The sequence below is a fragment of the Achroia grisella genome, unplaced genomic scaffold (genome assembly GCF_030625045.1).
Source record: "Achroia grisella isolate CSIRO2021 unplaced genomic scaffold, CSIRO_AGI_Agris_v1 utg1360, whole genome shotgun sequence".
Taxonomy (NCBI): Eukaryota; Metazoa; Arthropoda; class Insecta; order Lepidoptera; family Pyralidae; genus Achroia; species Achroia grisella.
In genome coordinates, this window is record NW_026712626.1 from 2,414,808 (window position 1) to 2,439,285 (window position 24,478).

Below are 24,478 nucleotides of genomic sequence, written 5' to 3' on the forward strand. Positions count from 1 at the left end.
ATTAAATATAAATAAATATGACATTCTAAGTTTCTAAAAATTTTACCATTAGGGGTGTAAAATAATAATAGGGGTTGAAAGTTTTTATGTAAATTCGTCATTATTATAGTTTTTCATTTGGCTTTTATTTTATGCGGACGAAGTCGCGGGTACAGCTAGTATCATATATTTATAAAAAAATAAGTATTTATATCAGTTAGAACACTTACATTTGGTAATACTTACTGAGGTACCTTAGTTAATTTTTCCGAAATGAAAGTTATTGTATTTATTGCTAATTTATTATTATTATTATATTAATTAACTTTGGCTTAACTTGGGACTAGATGGCGCTGTGTGAATTGTCCTGAGATTATTAGTTATTGTTATATATAATATAAATTGACAACTCTGGCTACACCGTCAGGCATAAGAGTCGTGACTATATGATTTGTTTTTTATTGTAGACCCGAGCTATGCACTGGCGAATATGACGGCAGTTAGCGGCATGGAGCTGGCCCCACAGTGCGGCGCCTGCGTGGACCCCAACATACATCCCCACGCTCGCAGGTAATTCATACATATATATTGTTAGGAGTGGCCTCTCAATTTTATTTATTTATTTATTCATATATGCATACAAAACAGATTACAGTCAATATAATAATATAACTAGGAGCGTGTAGTTCGGTACAAAACTGGATTGTAATCCAACACTATGTATGCCTAAGAGCTAAATTATATAGATGCATTCAATATACGCTAGATAGCTAGATAAGGATATATAATGAAAGTAAACTAAATAGAAAATGATATATAACTACGTAATGCAATGAATTATCATGTTAACAGAATTTTGAGAAACAAAAATTGGTACAATATTAAATATAATTTGTCACTTTACGGTGGAAATTTAATTGTCTCCGGAACTGGATCAGCGTTGAATGGAAAATATCTATATTTCTATTCGAGACAAGAATTTCATTGTATTGGCGACACATTCGAACTATTGGATTATAATAAGAAGTATTATTTGAGTAAACCTGAAGATAGAAGGTGTTATAATTACGGTTGCGGGATCTAATTAATTCTTAAATCTAATTAAATTTAATTAAAAGAAAGAAACTTATAACAAATCGTATAATTAATTTTAACAAAATCAGTACAGGGTACTACTAAAATTATATAAAGCAAACACGGTATGATACGGAGATTCGTTCGAGAGCACGTCTGTCGGCCAAAAGAGATGCGGTCTCTTTTGGCCGGGTTTCGCAGGCTTTTTACAAAAGCGTCGCACGATGGTAGCACCTACAGCTAACAATATACAATCAAATTGAACATATTTTTATCATGTAAGTCTATTACAGACTTATTATATGTCAAATCTACCGTCAGTTCGGAATTATTTCGAGATGAGAAGAACTTACAAGAAACTCAGCTCGTATTCTTTTCAAATAAATGCTGTACATGTTTACAATAATACAGATTCATTTTTAAATTCAATTTTGGCACAATAGAGTGACCACCAGCGTATGCTATTGCTAAAGCAAATAGTCTAATCAGTGTTCGTAACGGAACAGACCAGTACATCATATATAAATAAATAAATAACCCCGGAAAATTAACACAGATCCATCGAGTCCCGCTGTAAGCAGAGCTTGTGTTATGGGTGCATATATAATATAATCTCAGGACAATTCACATGGTGTCACCTAGACCCAAGTTAAGCTAGATAGAGCTTGTGTTATGGCTACTAGATATATATACATAGAAAACGCTCAGACCGATACAAATGTTTGCATCATGTTTGTGTCATGCTAGGAATCGAACCCGCGACCATCATGTGCTAAATCGCTAGACCAGTGGAGAAGGGGATTGTTAGTAATGTGGACTCATGACCCTATTACTAGCAATGTACCATGTCAGTTTGACCTCCACGCGGTTCCCCCTGGAATCCATCGTGATAAATTTCCGGTGAGTTTGTCACGATGTGCTAACTGATCTGACCTCATGCTGCCCCGCCAGCGTAAACCGTTAGCGCAGGCGGGTGCACGATTCCAATATCATCCTCTAAAAAAAATCGCTAGACCACCCAGGCCGCTAATCTCAGTTATTTATAAATATACATCTAAATATCTGTTTCAGTTACAACGTCCCGTATGGCCAGGTAGAAATGCCAGCAGTCCTACCACCGTATCAACTCAGTAACGTGGTACTACCGCAGCCCCAGCCACCGTTACCACAACCTCACCTGCAGCCCTACCCGGTAGGTCTATATTAAGAAGTCAGAAATTCATTCGAAACATTCGTTCATCGTTCAGTGTACATAAATCATTCGTTCCTTCATACAAACTCACAAACTCAGTGTTCCAGATTTATCAGTGTCATGAATACAAATATTTGTACCGTGCGAGGAATCGAACCCGGGACTATGGGAAATAAAGCGGTGTGCTAAACCGCTAGACCAACGAGGCCGTCGAAATAAAGATACTTGAATTTTCTATAAGTATTTTTATTAAAATTAGAAGAGATCTAATTTTAATGTAATTTTACAGCAATATGGCGAACCGTTGCAGTGGCAGGCCGGCGGTCCGCTAGTACCCCTGGGTGCTCCCCACAAGCTACTAGTACCCGAGTTGTACCCCGTGGTGTACCCCAATCTGTACCCCCAATACAACCTAGTATATCCACAGGTATGTAACAATTTACACGTATATTGTAAACCAGCTTATCCCGCGGGTTCAGTCTCATGTAATTTATAGCCTATATGTTATTCTGGTGTATAAGGTGTATTACTGTAAATTTTCATAAAAATCCGTTCAGTAGTTTTTACGTGAAAGAGTAACAAACATCCATACTTACAAACTTTCGCGTTTATAATATTAAGATTAATAAGTACAAGAAAAGTCACGGTAAAGCAATAAAACATCTAATTGGTTAGATAGAGAAAGTAAACATATAGATGTAATAGATACTCAGATACTCGGATAAAGACTGATATATGATTAATTTAATATTTGACCTTAATAAATTAGTGCTAATTGGTAGTTTAAAATGTAAAGTTACAACGATTATTTAAAAGAGCAACACACAAGTTTCTTGTTCATTCTTCTTGTAATGAGAAAGCTTTCCGAATGAGCGGTAGATTAAAAAGATTGTAGTGACTATTCAAAAGTGCTTAAATTAAATTGATTTGAATAAAGGATTTTCTATTCTATTCTATACTGATATAAATATCTTGCAGGTGATATCGCAGCCGTATCCGATGTGCCAGCCAGTTTACCCGACTTCCGAGCAGGAGGTGCGGCAATCCAACGGCAGCCAGCGACACTCCAAGAGGAATTCAGTTTGCGGCTCGTCTCGCCACACGCCGCTGCCTGCCACGCCTGATGACAAACACGTGCCTTATCGTGACCACGTGCACAGTAACACACAAGGTCAGTATCTCCACCCCCTCTGATCGATCCCCCGTCCAATTCAAACGGGGATCGAAATTACGACGGCCTAAAGCAAGGTTCGAACCCCTAGCGGTGCCCTCAGAATAGAGTCGTATCCGTCAGGCGGGAGTTGACCTTCAGCCGCTCCATAAGTCCTTCCACGGGTTTGGAATACTTCCACTAGCTCCTTACAGTCGTAGAAGTAGCTCTGCTCGCGGTTTCACCCGTGTGAAATTTAGATAGATAGATAGATAATAGTTTTTATTTGTATCTTAGTACACACATACAAGCTTAATTATAACATCAAATGACAAGTACCTACAATATAACAATTCAATAAAGGGTAAACCTGCACGTGTGTGCTACAGCAATACAAAATTGATACATAGCTCAATGTGGAGAATCACTCAAAGAGCAAAACACTGATTTTCAGCTATGTCCTCGAGGGTGAATAATGTACTTTGTATATTTTTTTTAATAAACTAAAATGAACTGAACGAAATAATGTGAAATAAATAAGTAATAAAAGAACTTGGAAAGTACGAATTACAGTTAGAGTACCAGAACTTTATAAATACCGAGATACCACAATTTAATTTGATATATATGAATACTATGAACAGGAATATAATAAATGTGTAAAAAAATAATAATTATAGCCATGAAGGAGTGAAAAATGTCTTAATTGAAAGGAAAACAATTAGAATATTACTGCGCTCTGTCACCAGAGCAACTTAGTTTTTGTTGCTGTAATAGGTAAATTTATAGCCTATATAATGTGTAAGCTATATTACTCTAAAGTTTCATCAAAATCCGTTAAGTAGTTTTTGCGTGAAAGTAACAAACAAACATCCATACTCACAAACTTTCGCGTTTATTATATTAATAAGATATATTTCCTTTCTTACGGGGTAATACCTTCAAACACATGTCTTAACCGTTCGAATGTCTGTCCTCTGTCGCAGCGACCGAAAGTGAAGAGGCGGTATGCACGCGCCAGCTGTATTTTTTCAAATGCGTTTCAATCTTATTTTGTTTTAAATAAGGACTAAATTGGTTAAAAAGAAGTTTTGCGGGCACAGATCTGTGACAAGACGGTAATACGGTTTAAGAGGGGCGCACAGATCTGTGTCAAAACGTTCGAAAGGTTAACCAAACGTGGATTTTAAAAGATACATAATGGGATGGGTAGAATTGGATGACGAAAGAAATTTTCTTACAATACGGCAAGATTGACGTTTTGTAACAGTTATTTTGTTCTATTATAATTATTATATTGTCAACAGGACACGAAAAGAACCTAAGTCGACAGAATTCAAACGAGATAGCGGTCAAAATCCAGCAGATCAAAGAACAGATGGCGGCGCTGAACACCAGGGACAAGGATCGGGAGAAGTTCCGACCCAGGGACGAGTGGAAGAGGAGGAACAGCGGGAACGGGATCCTGGGTAGTTACCCCGTGGGGGGAAACCGGCCTGGGGGAACGCCCGGGTAAGATACCTTAAGACAGCATTTTATTACAATCTAAAAAAAATCCTTACTGTATAATATTACTAGAGCGTTTTGTATAAAAAGTTCTTTTACTCTAGCTACTGATATAACCTACACATATTTAAAAAAATTGGAGTGTCTGTTTGTAATATTGAAATAACCGTTTTTTACTACATGCATATGAATATAAATACGGTACATACACCAAAATAACATTTTTTGTCTGTCTGTTTGTTTGTTCCAGCTAATCTGAATGGCTGGACCGATTTTGACGGGACTTTTTTTGGCAGGTAGCTGATGTAATAAGGAGTAACTTAGACTACTTTTATTTTAGAAAAATAAAATAAAATTTACGCGGACTGTGCTGCTGCTCTTATCGCTACGACTGATCTTATTGTATATTTATATTTGATCCTAATAAATTAGTGATGGTTGGTAGTTTGTATTCACACATTTCGACTTGTATAATGTGAACTTGCAAGGATTATTTAAAAGAGCAACACACAAGTTTCTTTCTCGTTCTTTTTGTGATGAGACAGCTTTCCCAATGAGCAGTAGATAAAAAAAATGTTATGACTATTCAGAAGTGCTTAAATTAAGTTTATTTGAATAAATGATTTTCTATTCTATTCTATTCTTATCTTATATATAAAATTGTCGTATAAAATACTCCTCCGAAACGGCTTGACCTATTCTCATTAAATTTTGTGAGCGTATTGAGTAGATCTGAGAATCGGCCAACATCTATTTGTCATCCCCCTAAATGTTAGGGATAGTCCGCCCCTATTTTTTTTTTTATTTTAAGGTAAAACAACGTTTGCCGGGACAGCTAGTATATAATAAATTTCTCGTGTCACAATGTTAGTTACCATACTCCTCCGAAACGGCTTGACCGATTTTCATGACATTTCATATGCATATTCAATAGGTCTGAGAAACGACTTCTATCTATTTTTCGTATTTCTAAGTGATAAAGTTTGTCCACCCCTAACATTTTTTTTTTATTATGTGGCTGTTGTTATAAAAAATAGAGACAACCCTAAATTTTCACACTTCTATCAACCCTTATTTATTAATAGCTATTTTAATTTATATGGCAAAACAACGGCGGGGTCAGCTAGCACATAAATAAATAAATAATGTTTGTCTGTTACAGAAGACCAGCATCCAACGATGAGACTCAACTGACGTCGGCGGCGAGAGCGATCGTTAATAGTATACGAGATATGCAGGCAAAAACACATTGTAAGTTATGTCTAGCTGCCACCGTCTATATATTTCTATCATTTGTCTAGTACCCATAACACAAGCTTTACTTAGCGTGAACTAGATGGCGCTGTGTGGATTATTAATGGATGATAATGGTATGGTGCAGCCGCCTGAGGTTTACGCTGGCGGGGCACCAGTGGAGGATGATAAGACGAGCATGAGGTCAGGTCAGTTAGGAATTTATCACGATGGTTTCCAGGAACTCCGTGGAGGTCAATCTAAAATGGTGCTTTGGTAGCAATGGGGTTTTTTTTTTAGAGCATGATAATGGAATGGTGCACCCGCCTGCGCTAACGGTTTACGCTGGCGAGGCACCAGTGGAGGATAATAACATGAACATGAGGTCAGGTTAGTTAGCCCATCGTGACATATTTAGCAGAAATTTATCACGATGGTTTCCAGGGGAAACCGCGTGGAGGTCGACCTGACATGGTACATTGCTAGCAATGGAGTTATTAGTCCACATCACTAACAATCACCTTCCCCCCGGGCAATGGGGTCAACAGTCTACATTACTAACAATCCTCTTCGTCCCATACTGTGTGGGTTGTCTTAACGACCCCGGTGGTTTAGTGGTTTAGCATACCGCTTTACGTCCGATAGTCGCGGGTTTGTATCGGTCTGGGTGAATTCTACAAATATTAATTATGTAATATATTTACAAACAAAAGTATATATATATATAAATTTGTAACGATAACACAAGCTATGCTTAACTTGGAACAAAATGGCGCTGTGTGAATAGTCCTGAAATATTGTATTATAACTATAACATATAAAAGATCATATTATACAATCATATTAAAATTAAAAACCTTCCTTTCAAAGTTGGTTATCATCATCATTCGCAGACCAAGACCGGCGTCATCACGAGTATCAGTACCGGCGCAGGGATCGCGACACAGACCGTCCGGAGCGTCCGGAACGTCCGGACTGTCCGGACCGGAAGCCGGGACCGGACGAGCGCCGGTACGACTCACGCAACCGGAATATGAACCCACTGCCGTTTCAGTACCGTCCTCCGTATTTATTAAGACAGGTAAATACTGTTTTAGACTTACGTTATTACATACGTATATACACATATTTGAGGTCTAGCGATTAGCACACTGCTTTATTTCCGATAATAGTGGGTTCGATTCTCGCAAGATACAAAGATTTGTATTCATGATTATGATTGTTTCTGCTGGACTTTTTGTCTTTTTATGATGTATAGTTTTACAACAATATGTATTTAAAAAAAATGCACGCCTGTTTGAAAGTTGAATATACTGGACATAATGTTGATTGTTGTTATGTGGGACTGCGTGTAAGTTGGTAGTCGCCATATCCTGCGTGGTCAGTACAGCCAACGATGGTAGTAACTAAAGGCGCAAAAATATAAAGCTAAACGAACTATCTTTCGTAGAAGAAGGCAAGACTAATAACAACACTATGGTAACAATAAAATCATGGTATAATAATATAAATATTTAAAAATTAGGAATGTAGTGCCACCAGCGGAATGTATGTAAGGAGTTCTGTACAATTGTTAAAATCTATAAGCACTGTATTGTCTGTATAACATTCTATTTTATTCTAAATTAATAAAAAACTATATATAAAAATTGCTTGTTCCCATTTTCCACCAGATGTCACCAGGAACGTGGTGCAGGCGGTCGCCCGGGACGGTACACCCAGGTAATAATCTAAACATATATAACTCAAAAGACTGACATAGTGATCTATCAACGCACACTCCAAACCACTGGACGGATCCGGCTGAAATTTAGCATGCAGGTAGATTATGACGTAGAAAGGATTTTTATAAATTCCACTCCTAAAAATAACGCGAGCGTAGCCGCGGGCAAAAGCTAGTTTTTTTTATAAATGGATTGACAAGCAGCATTTAGTTTTGAAAAAAAAAAGGCGACTGAAATTGGTGATACTCGCCGTAAGTGTACTCCCCCGGTACCCCCTACGTCGGTTAAGTTTCAAACTTCTAGCTTTAAAAATGACGATACTTTCATACAATCTTTCATCTCCCCTATCAACCTCTTACAACCCTTTTTTCCTCCCCCACGGCGGGGTACAGCGGTTAAGGTCAAGCTATAACTTCTCTATACTATAAGGTATGAAATATATAAAATATATTATATTTTCAGTTCTAAATCACCCGAGGCGACCGCACCCAGACACTAGGAATGGTAGACGTTGACGCACAATCATATTCAGGACTTAACTTTTATATATATAATACTGTTAATTTTTTTTACTTTTTTTATTACACTGTGTATTCGATTATAATTGTCTATGAAACCATAAACAATTCATTTAGTTCACTTTACTTAGTAAAGATCTATTTCATTGAGTTTAGTTTCAATAGATGGCGCTCTTATATAAAAATCATTGGCTTGACGTAACTGGTTAACCAATTAATCTATTAATAATTTGAAATCCTTAATAAACTCCTATACAACATACAATTTAAAACTCGATCTAAAACGATGTTGAATGTACACACAATAAAATGTACATTGTATAAAAAGATCATTTTAGATCTTATACACTAAATTACAATAATGAAATAAAAGGTGAGATGCAGAACTCAGTGAATAAAATTTAGTTTTTCTTCCTAACAACATTATTTCCTTAATTGCTAACTTGTTGATATGTTTACCCTGGAGTAATCGTATCAACAAGTTAGTAGAAATAAAGATAAATTATATTTTATTATTTAAAATTACAGATTTGCTCTCAGAAATTCGAAAACCCTTCGTATATTGAAATAGAGAGGGATTTTTAATATAGTAATATAATAAATACGTCTGTCTATCTGTCTGTCTGTTAAACTGTGTAAACACCTGAACAGATCTTAATTAAACTTGACAAGAAGATAAATTGAATCTTGTATTCCGAGATTGGATATGGCTCTATCTTTTAACTCGAAAATAATCTGCATTGGGATAAAATAAGAGATGAAAGTTTGTGTAGACGAAGTCGCGGTAACTGCAAAGCATAGAAAATATTATATATACAGCGCCATCTATTTTAATTCATAGATAATTTGGTTATTTAAATTTCTTATTTAAATTGAAATATGTAATTGTATCAAACGATACTACTGATAATGTCTTAAAAGAAAACTGACAATACATATTGTTATATGCTAGATGACATTCAACTGTTCTACTGTATAGGAGCTTCGATTAATTGCATGAGAAGATTAAGGGTAAAGGGTGGGGGTAAATCGATAAATATTACGTATTCCCTTTTTTTTTTCAATACATTGTTTTGCTAGAATACTGGGTTAAATTACTTAAAACATGTTACTGTTATAACACTGTAATGTAACTGAATCATAGACAATCTGAATATTTATTACTAAATTTGCACCGCCTTATTATTTCTATTACGAGTACGACTGTCAGAGAATGCCATCAGGCATTATGTCCGCAATGTTTGCAATTTTGTGTGTAAAAGAATAAATAAATAATTATATTTGTCTATGTTTTACTAACGCAATTAGCACAGTAGCGTTTCAGTTGTGTAATCGTCACTGGTGAATGAAACGCGAAGTATTTCGTAGGAATAAGGGAGGCGGAAGGTAAATCAGCTAAATATCACTACATCTCAGTAGTAGTAATTGAAATGCGAAAGGGTAAAAGAATCAAGTATTTAATGGATGTTCCCTTATCAAATTAAATCGAAAATATTTTTATTCATGTAGGTATATTACAGACTCTTATGATATGTCAAATCTACTGTCAGTTCGGAGTGCTTCCGAGCTGAGAACTGACAAGAAACTCAGCTCGTATTCTTTTCAAAAATGCTGAACATGTTTAAAAAAAACAGATTCATTTTTGCAGTCAAATGAGGAAGAATAGATCGATAGATTATCGTTATATATAATACCTTTATTATTATTTCAATACTAAGTGATGGGAAGTTCCAGTAGTGAATAGGTTTGTCGAGAATGAATATGTACCTACATGGCACTTCAGCCTTCGATACAAGCACAATATCTTTCTTGTACAAGTTTGTATAAGTTTTGCCTGATGGAAGTCAAAATACTATGATGTACGGGGTTCGAGAGCCAAAATGAGCTAATTATACCAGTTTTTTTTTATTTCTTCGTACAGGGCTGAGTGTTTTTAGATAGGCAACCTTAAGGCGAATAGAATATAGTCTAAAATAAATATAAACGAATGTTTATTACAAGACAATACTGGCGTCTAGCATATGACAATTTAAATGACTTAGACTAAACCCGGGCATAGACCACAGTTTATACAAACCATAAAGCCCTCGTTAAGATCTCACAAGTGAACGTGTACTAGTCATTTTTTTTACAAAACTCTAATAGTCTATTAGTTTTAAAATAAATAAATTTAGTATCCCACGGCTTTATGGTTCGCATAGACAATTCGTGTCAGTAACTAAGCCAAGATATTAAATGAAGCAACGCAGTTCTGGACCCATAAGCTATTGTTAATTCCAAAGTTGTTACATTGGAAACTTTGCAAATTAATAGTTACAGTCTATTTCGAGATGTTTTATCAATACAGTTAGATAATTCATCTTCTGTCCGTATGTATATGTCATTGCCCCATCACCCACCTTCCCTTACTTACACAGTGTAGCATTTGTAGCCAGAGTATAAAAATAGATATATTTTTATGCTAAATAAAAGCAATCCGACTTATCCCCCCCCCCTTTAAAGAAAGAAGCAAATCGAATTAACCCCGCCCCCATCTGCTTCTGTCAAAATTTGATGACAGAAGCGCATCGCCTCAAGTCTTGGCTAAGTTACTGGTATGCATTATAAATGATTACTGGACCTGACAATAATTTTAATGATGTGTATATTTTAGTTGTATAAATATAATTTGTAAGGGAACGTGAATGGAATTGTATGTTAACTATAGCTATTATAATAAATACAAGAATTTGTGTATCATCTCTTATTGGCAATTATTTTAACTCCATATTAATAATATGACGGTCTCGGTTGTCCAGCGGGTTCGATTCCTCGCACGGAGCAAATATTTGTATTCATGAGTATGATTGTTTGTATCGGTCATGAGTATCTTTGTTTCTATTTATATTATATATGTATTTATAAAAAGAAATATCAGTTGTCTACTAACCATTATACAAACTCTGGTCAACTTGGGACTAGATGGCGCTGAATGGTGTGAATTGTCCTGAGATATTATATAATATAGTAAAAATCAATTCAGTAGTTTTTGGAACAGTAACAAACATACATCGTTACAAACTTTCGTGTCTGCATTAGAAACAATTGCAGTAAAACGAATCCATAATTTTTCGTTCAACTTGAAGTAAACCAAATCTATTCACGATTTCTTAACTCATTATTAATTAAGTTGTACATTGTTGTAAGATTTACAATTAGTTATTTAATTTACAGTTTATTTTGTAATTTGTAAAATGTATAACTCGACCGAAGTTATTGTAATTTTTGTGATTTGTAACTACACAAAAATAAAACTGTTCAGTAATATATGCACAACTTATCCTCTAATCGATCTCCTGTCTCATTCTAATGGGGATTGAATTTACGGGACACCTAGCGGTGCCCTCAGACGAGGACAATTCGAGAATGGTAAAGGTAAATACCTTTATTTACCTTATAAATTTATTGGTTAAAACCCGTTTAACTTTATTAATAAAATGTACTAAACGCGAAAGTTTATAAATAAATATCAGACTTTCTCATCATATATCAAACACAATTAATACAGAACTGTCAATATTCAAATTTGCTATTAATTCTACAATAATAATTACAACTATATTTATCTCCACAGATACAATAACCCGAGTTGAGTTATATACGACGAAAGTCACAGTTTACCGCAAATAACTTGAACAGGGCCATAGACAAGTGCAATAGACAATTTCATAGATAAAATTGTCACTGCGCAGGTCACGTGGTATGAAAATCATGTCAAGTCATTTGCCATATATATGTGCTCGTGTTTTATATCTATTTCAATATACAGAAGTACAATACAAATAATAAAAATATATGTACTAATTATTTGTCAATGAGATAGTAAATTAAAACTCATAGTACATTTGGACTCTACAAGACGTTGTTAGATTAAGAGTTGTGTCGCAACTAGAGACTTTATCCGACTTTTAAGGACTTAGTCTGACTCTTAAGGTATTATGGTACTCTAAGAAACTATAAGACTTTTAGGAACTCATTGGGACTCTTTGAAACTCATTAGTAACACATCGTTATACTACAAGTCTGTAACTGAACTTTAAAGTTCCTGAATATGTAACAGTATTCATTAAGTCTTATTCTAATGATCTTGAAAGACCAAAGATCACTTTAAAACACTTTGACAAGACTTCTTAAAGTTACTACCTTAACATAATTAAATTCTTAAGGCAAGGATAAACCTCTATGCTTCAAATCTTCAACAGTACCTAATATAATAACTTGCACAGGACTTGAAAGACTCAATAAGTCTCTAAGAGAATCAATGAGACTCTAAGAGGCTTAATAAGACTCTAAGAGACTTAATGGGAATATAAAACACTTTGCTTTTAAACTCCACTTGTACTCTAAAAGCATTTTATTGGCTCTGAAATTGTATTGTAATCTTCTGTTATTGGAATATGATTGTAAATAACGTTATGTACTTAAAACACGTTGTTTTGTAATTAAAATTTCATATAAACTAGTTATAAACAGCAGTTCTGTCTGTGAATATCCACAATAGAACATTTGTGATTGCTACGCTTTGATTTAGATATATATATCCAAATCATATGTATATGACTGTATGATGACCTCGGTGGTCTAGCGGAATAGCACACCGCCGATAGTCGCGGGTTAGATACCTCGCACGGCACAAACATTTGTACTCATGAGTACGATTGTATGTATCGGGTGTTTTCTGTATGTATTTACAAAAAAACATATCTATGTATTTGTATCAGTTATCTAGTACCCATAACACAAGCTTTAGCTAGCTTAACTTGGGTCTAGATGGCGCAGTGAGAATTGTCCTGAGATTATATTATATATATACAAATCTATATGATGGATAATGCATACCACCAAATGTCACCAATATTCTCAAGCAAATGAAAAGTTTATGTACTTTCCTAGTCAAGTCTCGCATTCACCAAATGTTACCAATATTCTCAAGGAAATGTTGTTCACATTTCCTGCTCAAGTGTCGCATTCACTAAATGTCACCAATATTCTCAAGGAAATGTTGCTCACATTTCCTAGTTAAGTTTCGCATTCACTAAATGTCACCAAATTTGTTAAACATCACAGGAAATCCTTCGGTAACTGATTTAATAATTACAAAACGACGTGTTATTTTTGTTTCTTGTAAAAATACACAAACCATTGTTATATCAATATTTGTTTTATATATATTTATTTTTATACATATCTCATATTTGTTAATAAGTGAGCGTTATAGAAATCTATATATTAAAATACACAAACATATATAAAATGAATAATTACATAAAAATATATTAGTACACATAAAATGAGATATATTTTTTTATTCAAATTCAAGTCCAAAAGGTCCAAAATCCAATACAAAATTTTATTACAATAAAGTGAGATTTAACATTTATATATATAAATATTGATATAATAATGTGTGTGTATATAAGATTATATTATATAATTTTTATCCTGTTAAGTCAATTGTTAGGTTTGTATTACATATTATAAAAAAATTAACGGAATATAAAATTGGGGGTCTGCTAGGCAGGAAAATATAAATAGCAGATGATGTAGGTCACTTATTATTGAACGCTGTTGCTAACAATTCACAATTGTAACAGATTGCAATCAATAAGCCATAAAATAAGTAGTTGACTTCCCAACTTCGGGCCCAAACGTCTCACGTTCAAATCTAACTGACATGAAACAAAAAACTGTGTAAAGTCTGATTTGTGATAATATTATTTCTGAGTTATCCCGATATTTCGACATAAACATGTTGGCTGTTTGGCTAAACAGTGTTTGACTGTCCGGTGATAGAAACATCCATATCAAACTAAATTAATCCGGTGGTATGTTTGCCACATTGAATCGATTACTTGTAGATGCATAATCGCAAATATGACAGTTTCAAAGTATATCAAATGACAATTGGTAGCAAATGTGTTACATACAGGGCTCAATTATATAACACAATTGCTAACAATTCTCATATGAAACACTTGAAATTGTATCTTTTCGATTATTTACGGACTACTTGACAGTTGCAATTACGAACCATCTAACCTTGTAATTCTCAAATAGTTGATAGGTACTTTTAACGCTACATATATATTGCACTAGCTGTGCCCGCGCGGTTTTACCCGTGAAATTTATAGCCTATATGTTATTCTAATGTATAAGCTGTATTATTGTAAAGTTTCATTAAAATCCAGTCAGTAGTTTTTGCGTGAAAGAGTAACAAACATCCATCCACACTCACAACCTTCCGCGTTTATAATATTAATAAGATTGTTACAATTAAGAATTATTAATAACTACGTTAAATAATAAAGCGTTAATGTATATATTACATTATAAATGTGTTTCATGAAACAACAAAAGTATGGGATTCAGAACTGATTGTGTTAAATATTCATACTGTAGTATATATACAAAACATTGAGGAAATAAATACTATGTTTTATAGATCCTGGCCTGATCAGAATGAAACCTAAATTGAAATTGTAATCAACTGTAGTATTGAATGTTATATTAAAAGGAAAGTGTTTCCACAATTTCATATTTAAATATTTTCTTCGTTCTTGTGAAAAAGGCCAGGTTAAAAAAATATTACTATAAAAGTCTATGTCAAAAACTGTCGTCAAACATACAATACTAAATAACATGGGATTAAAAAAAAATATTGACTGTCTCTAGCTTTCCCCTAACGGGCTTATTACACTATCAAATATATATGGTCACACTTAGCGGTCTGTCAATTTATAACCTCACTTTTAATGTCATTAAAATATGTCAAGATGTTGTGTATAGCGTAGGAATAATGTAATAATGTCACTCTTCCTTCCTACCCTGTATATGTGACTGATATGTAAATATGATAATGTAAAAAGCCCCTAAAGTGACGTCCCGTCATAAGGAAACAACCAAATATGACTTTGACAGTTGAACTGTCAATGTCAAAATGTAAAAATGGCCATGCCCTTATAGTGGTATTTATATGCAAATTTATTGTAAATGTAGAGTATATAATTGTTAAAATTAAAGATTTTAGCCTAATTGAGTTGTTTTATTGAGAATTGAGAATAAGGTACCCGATTTTATAATGTACAATTCAGTTCCACGCGGTTCCCCTGGAAACCATTGTGTTAAATACCTAGTGAATTTGCCACGATGTGCTAACTGACCTTACCTCATACTCATTTAGCATCCTGCACTGGTGCCCCGCGTATACCGTGAACGCAGGCGAGTGGACTGCAAGATTTATTAAGGGGGTCTTCCTATGTGACGGCCTGTTTTTTAGGGATATTTTAGGATTTTTTTTCTACGACCAGTAAATATTTAGAGCTTCAAGTTTTTTATCATTTATTAACACATATTTGGACAGTATAAATATAAAATTTCAGCTAAAAATATTCAGTCAAACTAGAGTTACAGCGCTCTGAACACCCCCGCCTCGAAAAAAAGAGCTCCCACTTCCTCCACGATTCCGGCTGATCGGCTTATCTGAAAAAAAAAAAAAACGGCGTTTTAATTTGTAGGCTTAAAAGCACGGAATGACCTATAATCAAATGAATATAAAAAAAATTGGATTTTTGATAGACATTTGAAATAATAGTTGCAAATTAGGCTTTTTTTTTTTTGCTATAAAAAAATCGAAGTTTTGAAAATTTTCGATTGATAATAGTTCATTCCATGCGTTTACATATATTGAGTGTGCCCTGTAAATTTCAAGTAATTCGGTCCAGCCGTTTCTGAGATACAATGGAGGAAAGTTTGAAAAACACAGTTTTGAGAAAAACGCGTTTAAAGTTTCAAGTCCGTTAAAAACCATTAAAATATCAACTTACTCTCAATCGGCGATGCCTGGTCCATAGAGTATTCCTTCCTCTTCCTCGTGAAACTCTTTTAAAGCAGATTGTTCAGCTCTTGAGTCAATCCTGGCTTGTTTAACGACATCACTTACGCGCCGCTCAGAGCGTAAGATTCGCTTTTCATCCCGTTTCTCAACATACGCTTGGGCTTCACGACCAACAGGGCATCCCATAATCGACATAACTTTTAAAATACCTTGAAAACCTTCATTAAAGATAATAACTGCTAAGTAGCTAGCAATTTCAACAACTTTGGGACCAGAATGAAGATGTTTAGGAGCGAAAGTCCAAATCAAAGAATTCAAAGATTCGTTATTGTTTTGTGTCTCTGCTCCTAAACAACGAATTAATAATTCGTCTTTCGATAAATCTTCGAAAACCGGTTTGATAGCTTCTTGGACTTGCGGAATTAGAGGTGGTTTATCGTGATGAAATTGGTCCAGTTCATTATTAGCTTCAGCCTTACGCCATTTACACCAACTGTCTTCGCCTTCTGGACAAAATTGATGCTGAGGGTTTTCATCAGAAGAACATTTGTGATAGTACTTCCTTTCCGTCCACTCATTATGAAAAAAAATAATTTGTAGCTGTTGCTCTCTTCGAAGTTCAACCAAGACTAAAATAACTTCGGTAAAATATTATAACAATAGAAATTTCTGTTGAAGTCTGTAGAAACGTGTCTAAACTTGTATAAACAAATATATTAATAAAAGGGAGGCCAGGTATAAAGCCGACGGTACACAATAGGCCCGGTCTCTAACTGCCAACTCACCGCTCCGAACCGCTCTTTCTTTTACCTGCTGTATCTTTAAAACGACTTCGAATTTTCTAAAATCGCTTTACTACCGTATTCTAGACAGACATGTTAAGGGAGCAATTTATGAAAAAAAAAAAATCGATTTTTTCAACCCATCACATAGGAAGACCCCCTTAAACAATAATATTCTTTATTTTCTCAAAAATAATATTTTACAAATAAGGGTAGTGAAAAAGAGCGAAGTCATTATGTTTTATGGCAACAACACCAAATTAAGATGTATGCCAGTGGTGTGTATTTATAGTACAGCATTAAGGGGCACACCTAGTGTGACGACCAAAAAACAGGGCAGTTTTGGGAATTAAAAACAAAAAAAATAGTGAATCCATCTATTTATTTGAGGGTATATTTATACATGTTTTGAAAATACACAGTAAATTTTTGAAATAAAATATTAAATATTTTTGAAATGACACGTGATCTCCGGCGGCGCCAAAAAAAAAGGTCCTCCACTGCTGGAGTGATTGCAGCCTTCTCCGTTGACGAAACCTAAAAAAAAAAATTCTCGTTAAACTAAAACATATTGTCTGTACGATGAACCTCGGGCGAACAAAAAAATCAAAAATTGACAAAATGGCGGCATGTTGAAAAAAAAAGTTAAATTATTCCCAAAATTTTGGTCGTTTTTGGCCTCCTAAAATTCGATTTTTGATCAGATCAAAAAATTGGAGGGTCATCGTATGGAGAACTATATAGAGGAGATGCAAAAAAAAATTTGATAGAGATCGGATCATTTGTCTCGGATTATTTTTCATCCCCCTAAATGTTAGGGGTAGTCCACCCCTAATTTTTTTTTTATTTTAAGGCTAAACAACGTTTGCCGGGACAGATAGTTTACTATATTTTCATTATTTGGTCAAGGTTACTTTAACATGCAGACGTAGTCGCGGGTACAGCTAGTAATCTAATATATAAAATTCTCTTGTCGCGCTATTTGTTACCAAACTCCTGCGAAACGGGTGCTTATATGAAATTTTATGTGCAGGTCTGAGAACCGACCAACATCTAGTTTTCATATCCCTCAAATATAAGGGTGACCCATACCAAATTTTTTTTTTGTCAATATATACTTTTTTTAGATTTAGCAAAAAATTAATTAAAAAATACATGTGTGGTATAATAGATACTTTTTATAGACCAACGTCATATTTTTTATTCATCTAGCTGTTGATTGACATTGTAGAAAAACACGAAACTACGTCACTATATTTCATTTACGATGCAAATACGAATGAGTGAGCCACACTCGCCAATTCAAAAGATCATAAATGGCAAAGCAAAATATTTCGCTGTTGTTTTAATATTTAATATGGGACATATTAAATATATTCCTCAATCTCTGTATTTTAATACAATATGTTGTAGTAATAAGAAAAAAGACTAGTTTAACGGAGAAAATATATTAATATAGACTACTGACAATTAAGAATAGAAAAAAGGAAATTGAAGTATCAAAAACAAGAATGTAATATAAAAGAACTATAAATTCAAATACAAATTTAGAATATAAAACATTTCTTCATTAGCCAGTTACAACACAATATAATATATCCATATTCCTAACAACGCACTCCCAAATTTTCACCCTATTAACAACCCCTATTTTTAATAGCCGTATTAATTTATATGTCAAAATAAGTTTTGGGTCAGACAGTATATTATAATATAGAAGCAAAGCCATGCACTTTGCAGAAATTAAAATATGGCTAGAGAAATTAAATTACAGCGAGACTGAAGCATTAATATGCAGAGTAGAGTGACACTAAATCAATATACGTTTATGTAACAGTAGTGTAGGTATATAATATATATGTATATGTGTATATATGCAATATACTAGGTACACACACACACTGGCTACATTGTATAAAATATATATTAGGTTTATGTCTGCATGTAAATTGTTTTATGCTATTATTTATCTGTAATTTACTTTTATTAATACTAGCTGTATCCGCGACTTCATCCACTTGGAATTAAACTTTATTTTTTTAAATAAAAGTAGCCTAAGTTAGGTAGGTACTCCTGTATACACACGGATCCTTATTAATTACACCATATTATTACCAATATATGTGTAATCCTTATTATTCATGCAGTATAAGTAGTTAATAACATAATTCATCACATTATTTACAGTTCATTCATACTTTATATATTATTGTTTTGATAAAGAGCTCGAAATTTAATACATATGTAATTTTTTTGTAATAACTATAGTATTATAAGTACATGAGGCAACAGAATATCAGCCCGCATATTTATCTGCAACATTATACTGAGTTAGCTGCCTTTTCATCTTTACGGTACATAAAGTCACCTACATTTCTTTTATTCATTCATGTTTTTTTCTGTATCTGATGTATGTGATTTTTTCTGTGTCTATATTAATCTCAATATTGTGCATCTGTGGAACATCATTGTTTTGCGCGGGAAAATATAAAAATACAAAATGGCTTCTTCAGCACACTAATTACCTTGTGCTCTTAGGTAATTGCCAATTATTTTATGCTATTGTTTATTTGTAATTTACTGTTGTTATAATATAATTTATATACAACAAACCTGAATATAAATACAGTCCCTACTAACATATCTAACATTACAATTAATTTTTAAGTATCTCAATTAAATGGATACTTGAACTAGGTAATATTATGTTATCTGTGCTTGAACTCACCCAAATGTAGGTACACATACAAACTTGTTATTTCTAAACTTGCTGATTCACTATTTAGGTCTCCAATATACTATACCTATAAAATATTACAATGCAAAACCTATACCTAAACAGAGTATAAATTTTATATTTTAATTAATATAACTCTGGTTTATCTATCTTTGCCATACATGCTTACTAATATTATAAATGCAAAAGTAACTCTGTCTGTCTGTCTCGTTTTCACTTCAAAACTACTAAACCGATTTAAATGAAATTTGGTACACAGATAGTCTGGACCCTGAGTAAGGACGTAAGCTACTTTTAAATGCGAAAAAAGGGTTGTAAGGGGTTGGAAGTGGGCATGAAAGATTGTATGGAAAAATCGTCGTTTTTGAAGCTAAAACCTTGAAACTTATTTTTGAGGTTGTTGATTAAATATGACATTCAAAGTTTGTAAAAATTTTACCCTTAAGGGGGTATAATATCATATATGCTATAATTTAAAAATATATTATATAAATTGGGCGATATATAATGATAAGTGTGATGCAGACGAAGTCACGCGGGTCAGCTAGTAAGTATATATTATTTCTCTGCTTTGTGGAATAATTTTCCAGTTTTTGTCAAAATAACATTTTTTACAATTTTCGTCTGTCTGTCCTGTTCCGGCTAATCTCTGAAATGACTGTACCGATTTTGACGGAACTTTCATTGACAGGTAGCTGATGTAATAATGAGTAACTTAGGCTACTTATATTTCAGAAAATCGCCAACGCCAACTTTTTTTAACATATTATTCGGCTCGAAGGACTAAAGAAGTTTGTACTATCATTTTGAAGGGATTGTATTTTCGCTCCAATGATTCAGTTAAGAATGACATATTTAAATATGATAGTTCCAAGTTCTATTTTTAAATGTAATAATACAATTTTAATTCATTATATTTTTTCCGGCGTAGGTGTCGCCAGATCTGAAGCAGTTCAGACTACCTACTACTGGGAGCGTAATATATACATAATTGAATTAAATAAAATTAAGTCTAAAAAATCTAATCTAAATCTAATCCTCCAAATAAAGATGGGTGACACTGCATGTTGTCAACTCACCCGGCCGGCCAGCGGTGGTTCTGGGCCAGACGGATAAGGTCTGCCTCGGTGTCACTGTTAGGCAAATTGTAACATCTCGGCTGGAGTTGTACAAAAGTGGAAATTAAATAAATATTATAATATTAAAGTAAATTAAAAAAGGCACGGACGAATATGTCTGTGGAAAATGTATTTAAATAAAAAAAAAAAATTAAGTCACATAGTATAAAACAAATTCGCTGTCGCTGTCCGTCCCTATGTATGCTATGTATATAAACATATTTGTCACGAAACTGTAATGGCAGGTAATGGGAAACTGACAAGAAACACACACCAGTGGCGAAACTATACAATGGTATGTATGTATTTACCACACATTTTAATGAAAATGTGTGGTAAATTCATATGATTAATACATCCATTAACTTAGAAGGGTGCACCATTTTTTTTTATGGGGTTGTAAGGCCTTTGTTTTTTTTTTTCGGATGATAAAGGGTATCGTGCACCCGCCTGCGCTAACGGTCTACGCTGGCGGGGCACCAGTGAAGGATGATAAGATGAACATGAGGTCAGGTCAGTTAGCCCATCGTGACAAATACACCAGGAATTTATCACGATGGTTTCCAGGGGGAACCGCGTGGAGGTCAACCTGACATGGTACATTGCTAGTAATGGGTTCATGAGTCTCCACTACTAACAATCCCCTTCCCCCCTGTGGGCTATTGTTAGGTGTTTGGACCTGTATTGCGGCCTACATAGATCTATTGTGCTCGCCCTTTTTTAGAGTTCGTTATCTACACCCATCAGGGACAAGAATTGAAGGATATTCTTAGGAGCGATGGTTCTTATCTCCTCAGGATAGAGTGTAAACTTTCCAAAGGAGATATTTCGCATGAGTGGGCTACAACCACATAGGAGTGTAGTGGCGTTTCCTCAGTCTTTTAGTTTTACAAAAACTGAAGATTCCACCATTCCATTATCATCCTTAAAAAATGTATTATTATAGTTTACAGTGTCTATCTATATCTATTGGATGACAAATCATTTTTTTCCTTGGATGAGTAGGAATGCGTATATTTAGGTACAAGTATGATAGGGTTGCCAACATCACATTTAAAAAACCAGGACAATTTACTGAAGTTATTATTTAGAATCAAACATTAAGGAAGTTTATTTTTAACGAAAAAAGAGTATTTTTCCGATCGTGGTGTCCGTAAAAAAGTTAAAGATAAAAATATAACCTTGGACAATTAACACAGCGCCATCTAGTCCCAAGCTAAGCAGAGCTTGTGTTATAAGTACTAAACAACTGATATAAGACTTAGATAGTTTTTTTGTAAATACATACATAGAAAACACCGAGATATAAACAATCATACTCAGGAATATAAATGTTTGCACCGTGCTGGGAATCGAAACTACGACAATCGAAAGTAAAGTCACCACACTTTACTTTTAAACCGCTAGACTATAATGCAGCCACCTACGCTAACGGTTTACGCTGGTGGCGCACCAGTGGAGGATAATATGAGCATGAGGTCAGGTCAATTAGCACATCATGACATATTCACCAGGAATTTATCACGATAGTTTCCAGGGAAAGCGCGTGGAGGTCAACTTGACATTGCTAGCAATAGGGTCAACAGTCCACATTACAAACAATCCCCTTTCCCCAAGCACGCTAATTGTAAAATTAAAAACCCAGGACGCTGTTTAAAAACAATAAAGGACTTCCCAGGACACTATAAAAAGTAGGACATGTCCAGGAAAAAGAAATAGAAATAATCTTTATTCAAATAAACTTAATATCACCATCACCACCATTCATTCGGAACGCAGACTCATCACAAGAAGAACGATCAACAAACTTCTATGTTGCTTTTTTAATAAATGTTGTTTACGTAGATATACATTAACAAGGATTAGGCATACGACAAACAACATAGAAACCGCTACACACATAAACTCTGTCAATCAGATTAGACAGAAAAATAATAAAATTATACGTATGGAAGTCTAAGAGGCGAGCGAATTACAAAATAAAATCAAATTCTGGACATCTCAGGACACTAAAAAAAATTAGGACATGTCCTGGAAAGTAAGGACGGTTAGCTATCCTAATGTAAGACGTACTGAATCGATGAGTCTATATTTATAGGTTATATTTTATTTATAAGATCGCCAGTATCTAGTGCAGCTGTGTACATTTTTAAGGTATGTGAATATAATATTTTTTACTGCTATCTATATGTACTCAATCTATAAGATACCTTGGCTTCCACATTGAACGTAGACTAACCTGGAGATATCACATCAATCGCAAAAAGCAAGAGCTACAGCTAAAGTACAATAGCCTATATTGGATGCTAGGAAGGAACTCTAGACTGTCCATGGACAACAAATTCCTCATCTATAAAGTTATCTTGAAACCTGTTTGGACGTATGGTCTGCAACTATGGGGCAGCGCAAGTGATTCCAACGTAAATATTCTCCAGCGCCAACAAAACAATATTTTAAGAACCATTGCACAAATACCACGGTACATAACCAACACTAAAGTTCATGATCACCTTCAAATAAGAACAGTGAAGGAGGAAATTCGTAATTTGGCAGCCAAATATAAGGAACGGTTGATTCATCACCCCAACAAACTTGCTCGACAACTCACCATAGTACAGCATGTGAGACGACTAAAACGCCATCATATCCTGGAGCTAGAAGATCGGCAGTAGCTCTGGGATGCAGATGAGTAAGGTTCCCAATGGGAAGTCGCTCTATATGACAGCATCACAGAACATATTCGCTTATAGTCCTGGGACTGATCGCAAATGTACTCGGAGAAAAAAAAATCTGTACTCAAGATTTTTGGTAGAAAAAAATCTATCAGGTTTTCGAATATCCTTTTTTTTGGTTGAGTAGATAAGATTATATTAGTCTTAGTGAATAGAGCAGACCAGTCCCTACAAGCAGCACTCGTATATGACGGATGAGCCAGCCATCACTGCGCTCGACCATATTTTAGGTACCCTAATGACCCTACCCACCACAAAACAGGGGAGAAGGGATTGTTACAATTCTTTTTTTCTTCTCTAATACTGTTGGCCGCAGCTGGCCTTTACAGCTTCACCGGACGATAGGGGGCGAGTGCAGATGGCACTCCAAACCAAAGGAAGGACTTATGGAGCGGCTGAAGGACAACTCCTGCCTTACGGTTACGACTTTAGTCTGAGGGCACCGCGTACAGAGAGTAGAGTAGTCCGAAAAAAAAACTACGTTACTCACACGGTTTTTTTTGTACCTGTATTATATTTTGTTGACTGATCAATGTTGTGATCAATTTTGTTGTCTATATACTGTGCCTTGTGTGCTTCAAAAGTAAACAAAAATTTCATTTATTCAAAGTATTTTCAAAATCAGTCGAGTGTGTTGTTTTTTATAACACAGGGGACAAACGAGCATGCGGCTCACTTGATGGTGTCACTTGAAGTGATTACCGCCACCCATGAGCACCCGCAACACCAGGGGAATTGCAAGTACGTTGTCGGCCTTTTAAAAAGGAATAAGCTATTTTCTTGATGGTTTCCATATCGTTTCGGTTCGGAAATACCATTGCTGGAAGGTGATTCCACAATGTGGGTGTGCGTGGCAAAAA

General features: G+C 34.6%; 2 protein-coding genes across 2 annotated transcripts in view; both read left to right on the plus strand.

Moving 5' to 3' along the window:
• LOC131855246 (uncharacterized) overlaps positions 1-4,911 on the plus strand; it is a 53,196-nt gene extending 48,285 nt beyond the window's left edge. The window contains exons 23-27 of the mRNA XM_059206489.1: positions 447-549; positions 2,125-2,245; positions 2,535-2,672; positions 3,224-3,416; positions 4,703-4,911. Of these exons, the coding sequence (XP_059062472.1) occupies positions 447-549; positions 2,125-2,245; positions 2,535-2,672; positions 3,224-3,416; positions 4,703-4,911 (764 nt within the window). The remainder of the gene's footprint in view (positions 1-446; positions 550-2,124; positions 2,246-2,534; positions 2,673-3,223; positions 3,417-4,702) is intronic.
• A 1,175-nt stretch (positions 4,912-6,086) lies between these two features.
• LOC131855369 (uncharacterized) lies at positions 6,087-8,421 on the plus strand. The gene is made up of 4 exons (XM_059206628.1): positions 6,087-6,152; positions 7,028-7,215; positions 7,808-7,856; positions 8,321-8,421. Exons 1-4 carry the CDS (start codon positions 6,134-6,136, stop codon positions 8,371-8,373), a joined length of 309 nt encoding a protein of 102 aa, XP_059062611.1. The 5' UTR covers positions 6,087-6,133; the 3' UTR covers positions 8,374-8,421.
• Positions 8,422-24,478: the final 16,057 nt, after the last annotated feature.

What these genes read in the sequence shown, in the direction of transcription:
- LOC131855369 (XM_059206628.1), top strand. An exon ending in CTCCGTATTTATTAAGACAG is followed by an intron (nt 7,216 to 7,807) that starts GTAAATACTGTT and finishes ATTTTCCACCAG; the next exon opens with ATGTCACCAGGAACGTGGTG. An exon ending in GCCCGGGACGGTACACCCAG is followed by an intron (nt 7,857 to 8,320) that starts GTAATAATCTAA and finishes TTATATTTTCAG; the next exon opens with TTCTAAATCACCCGAGGCGA.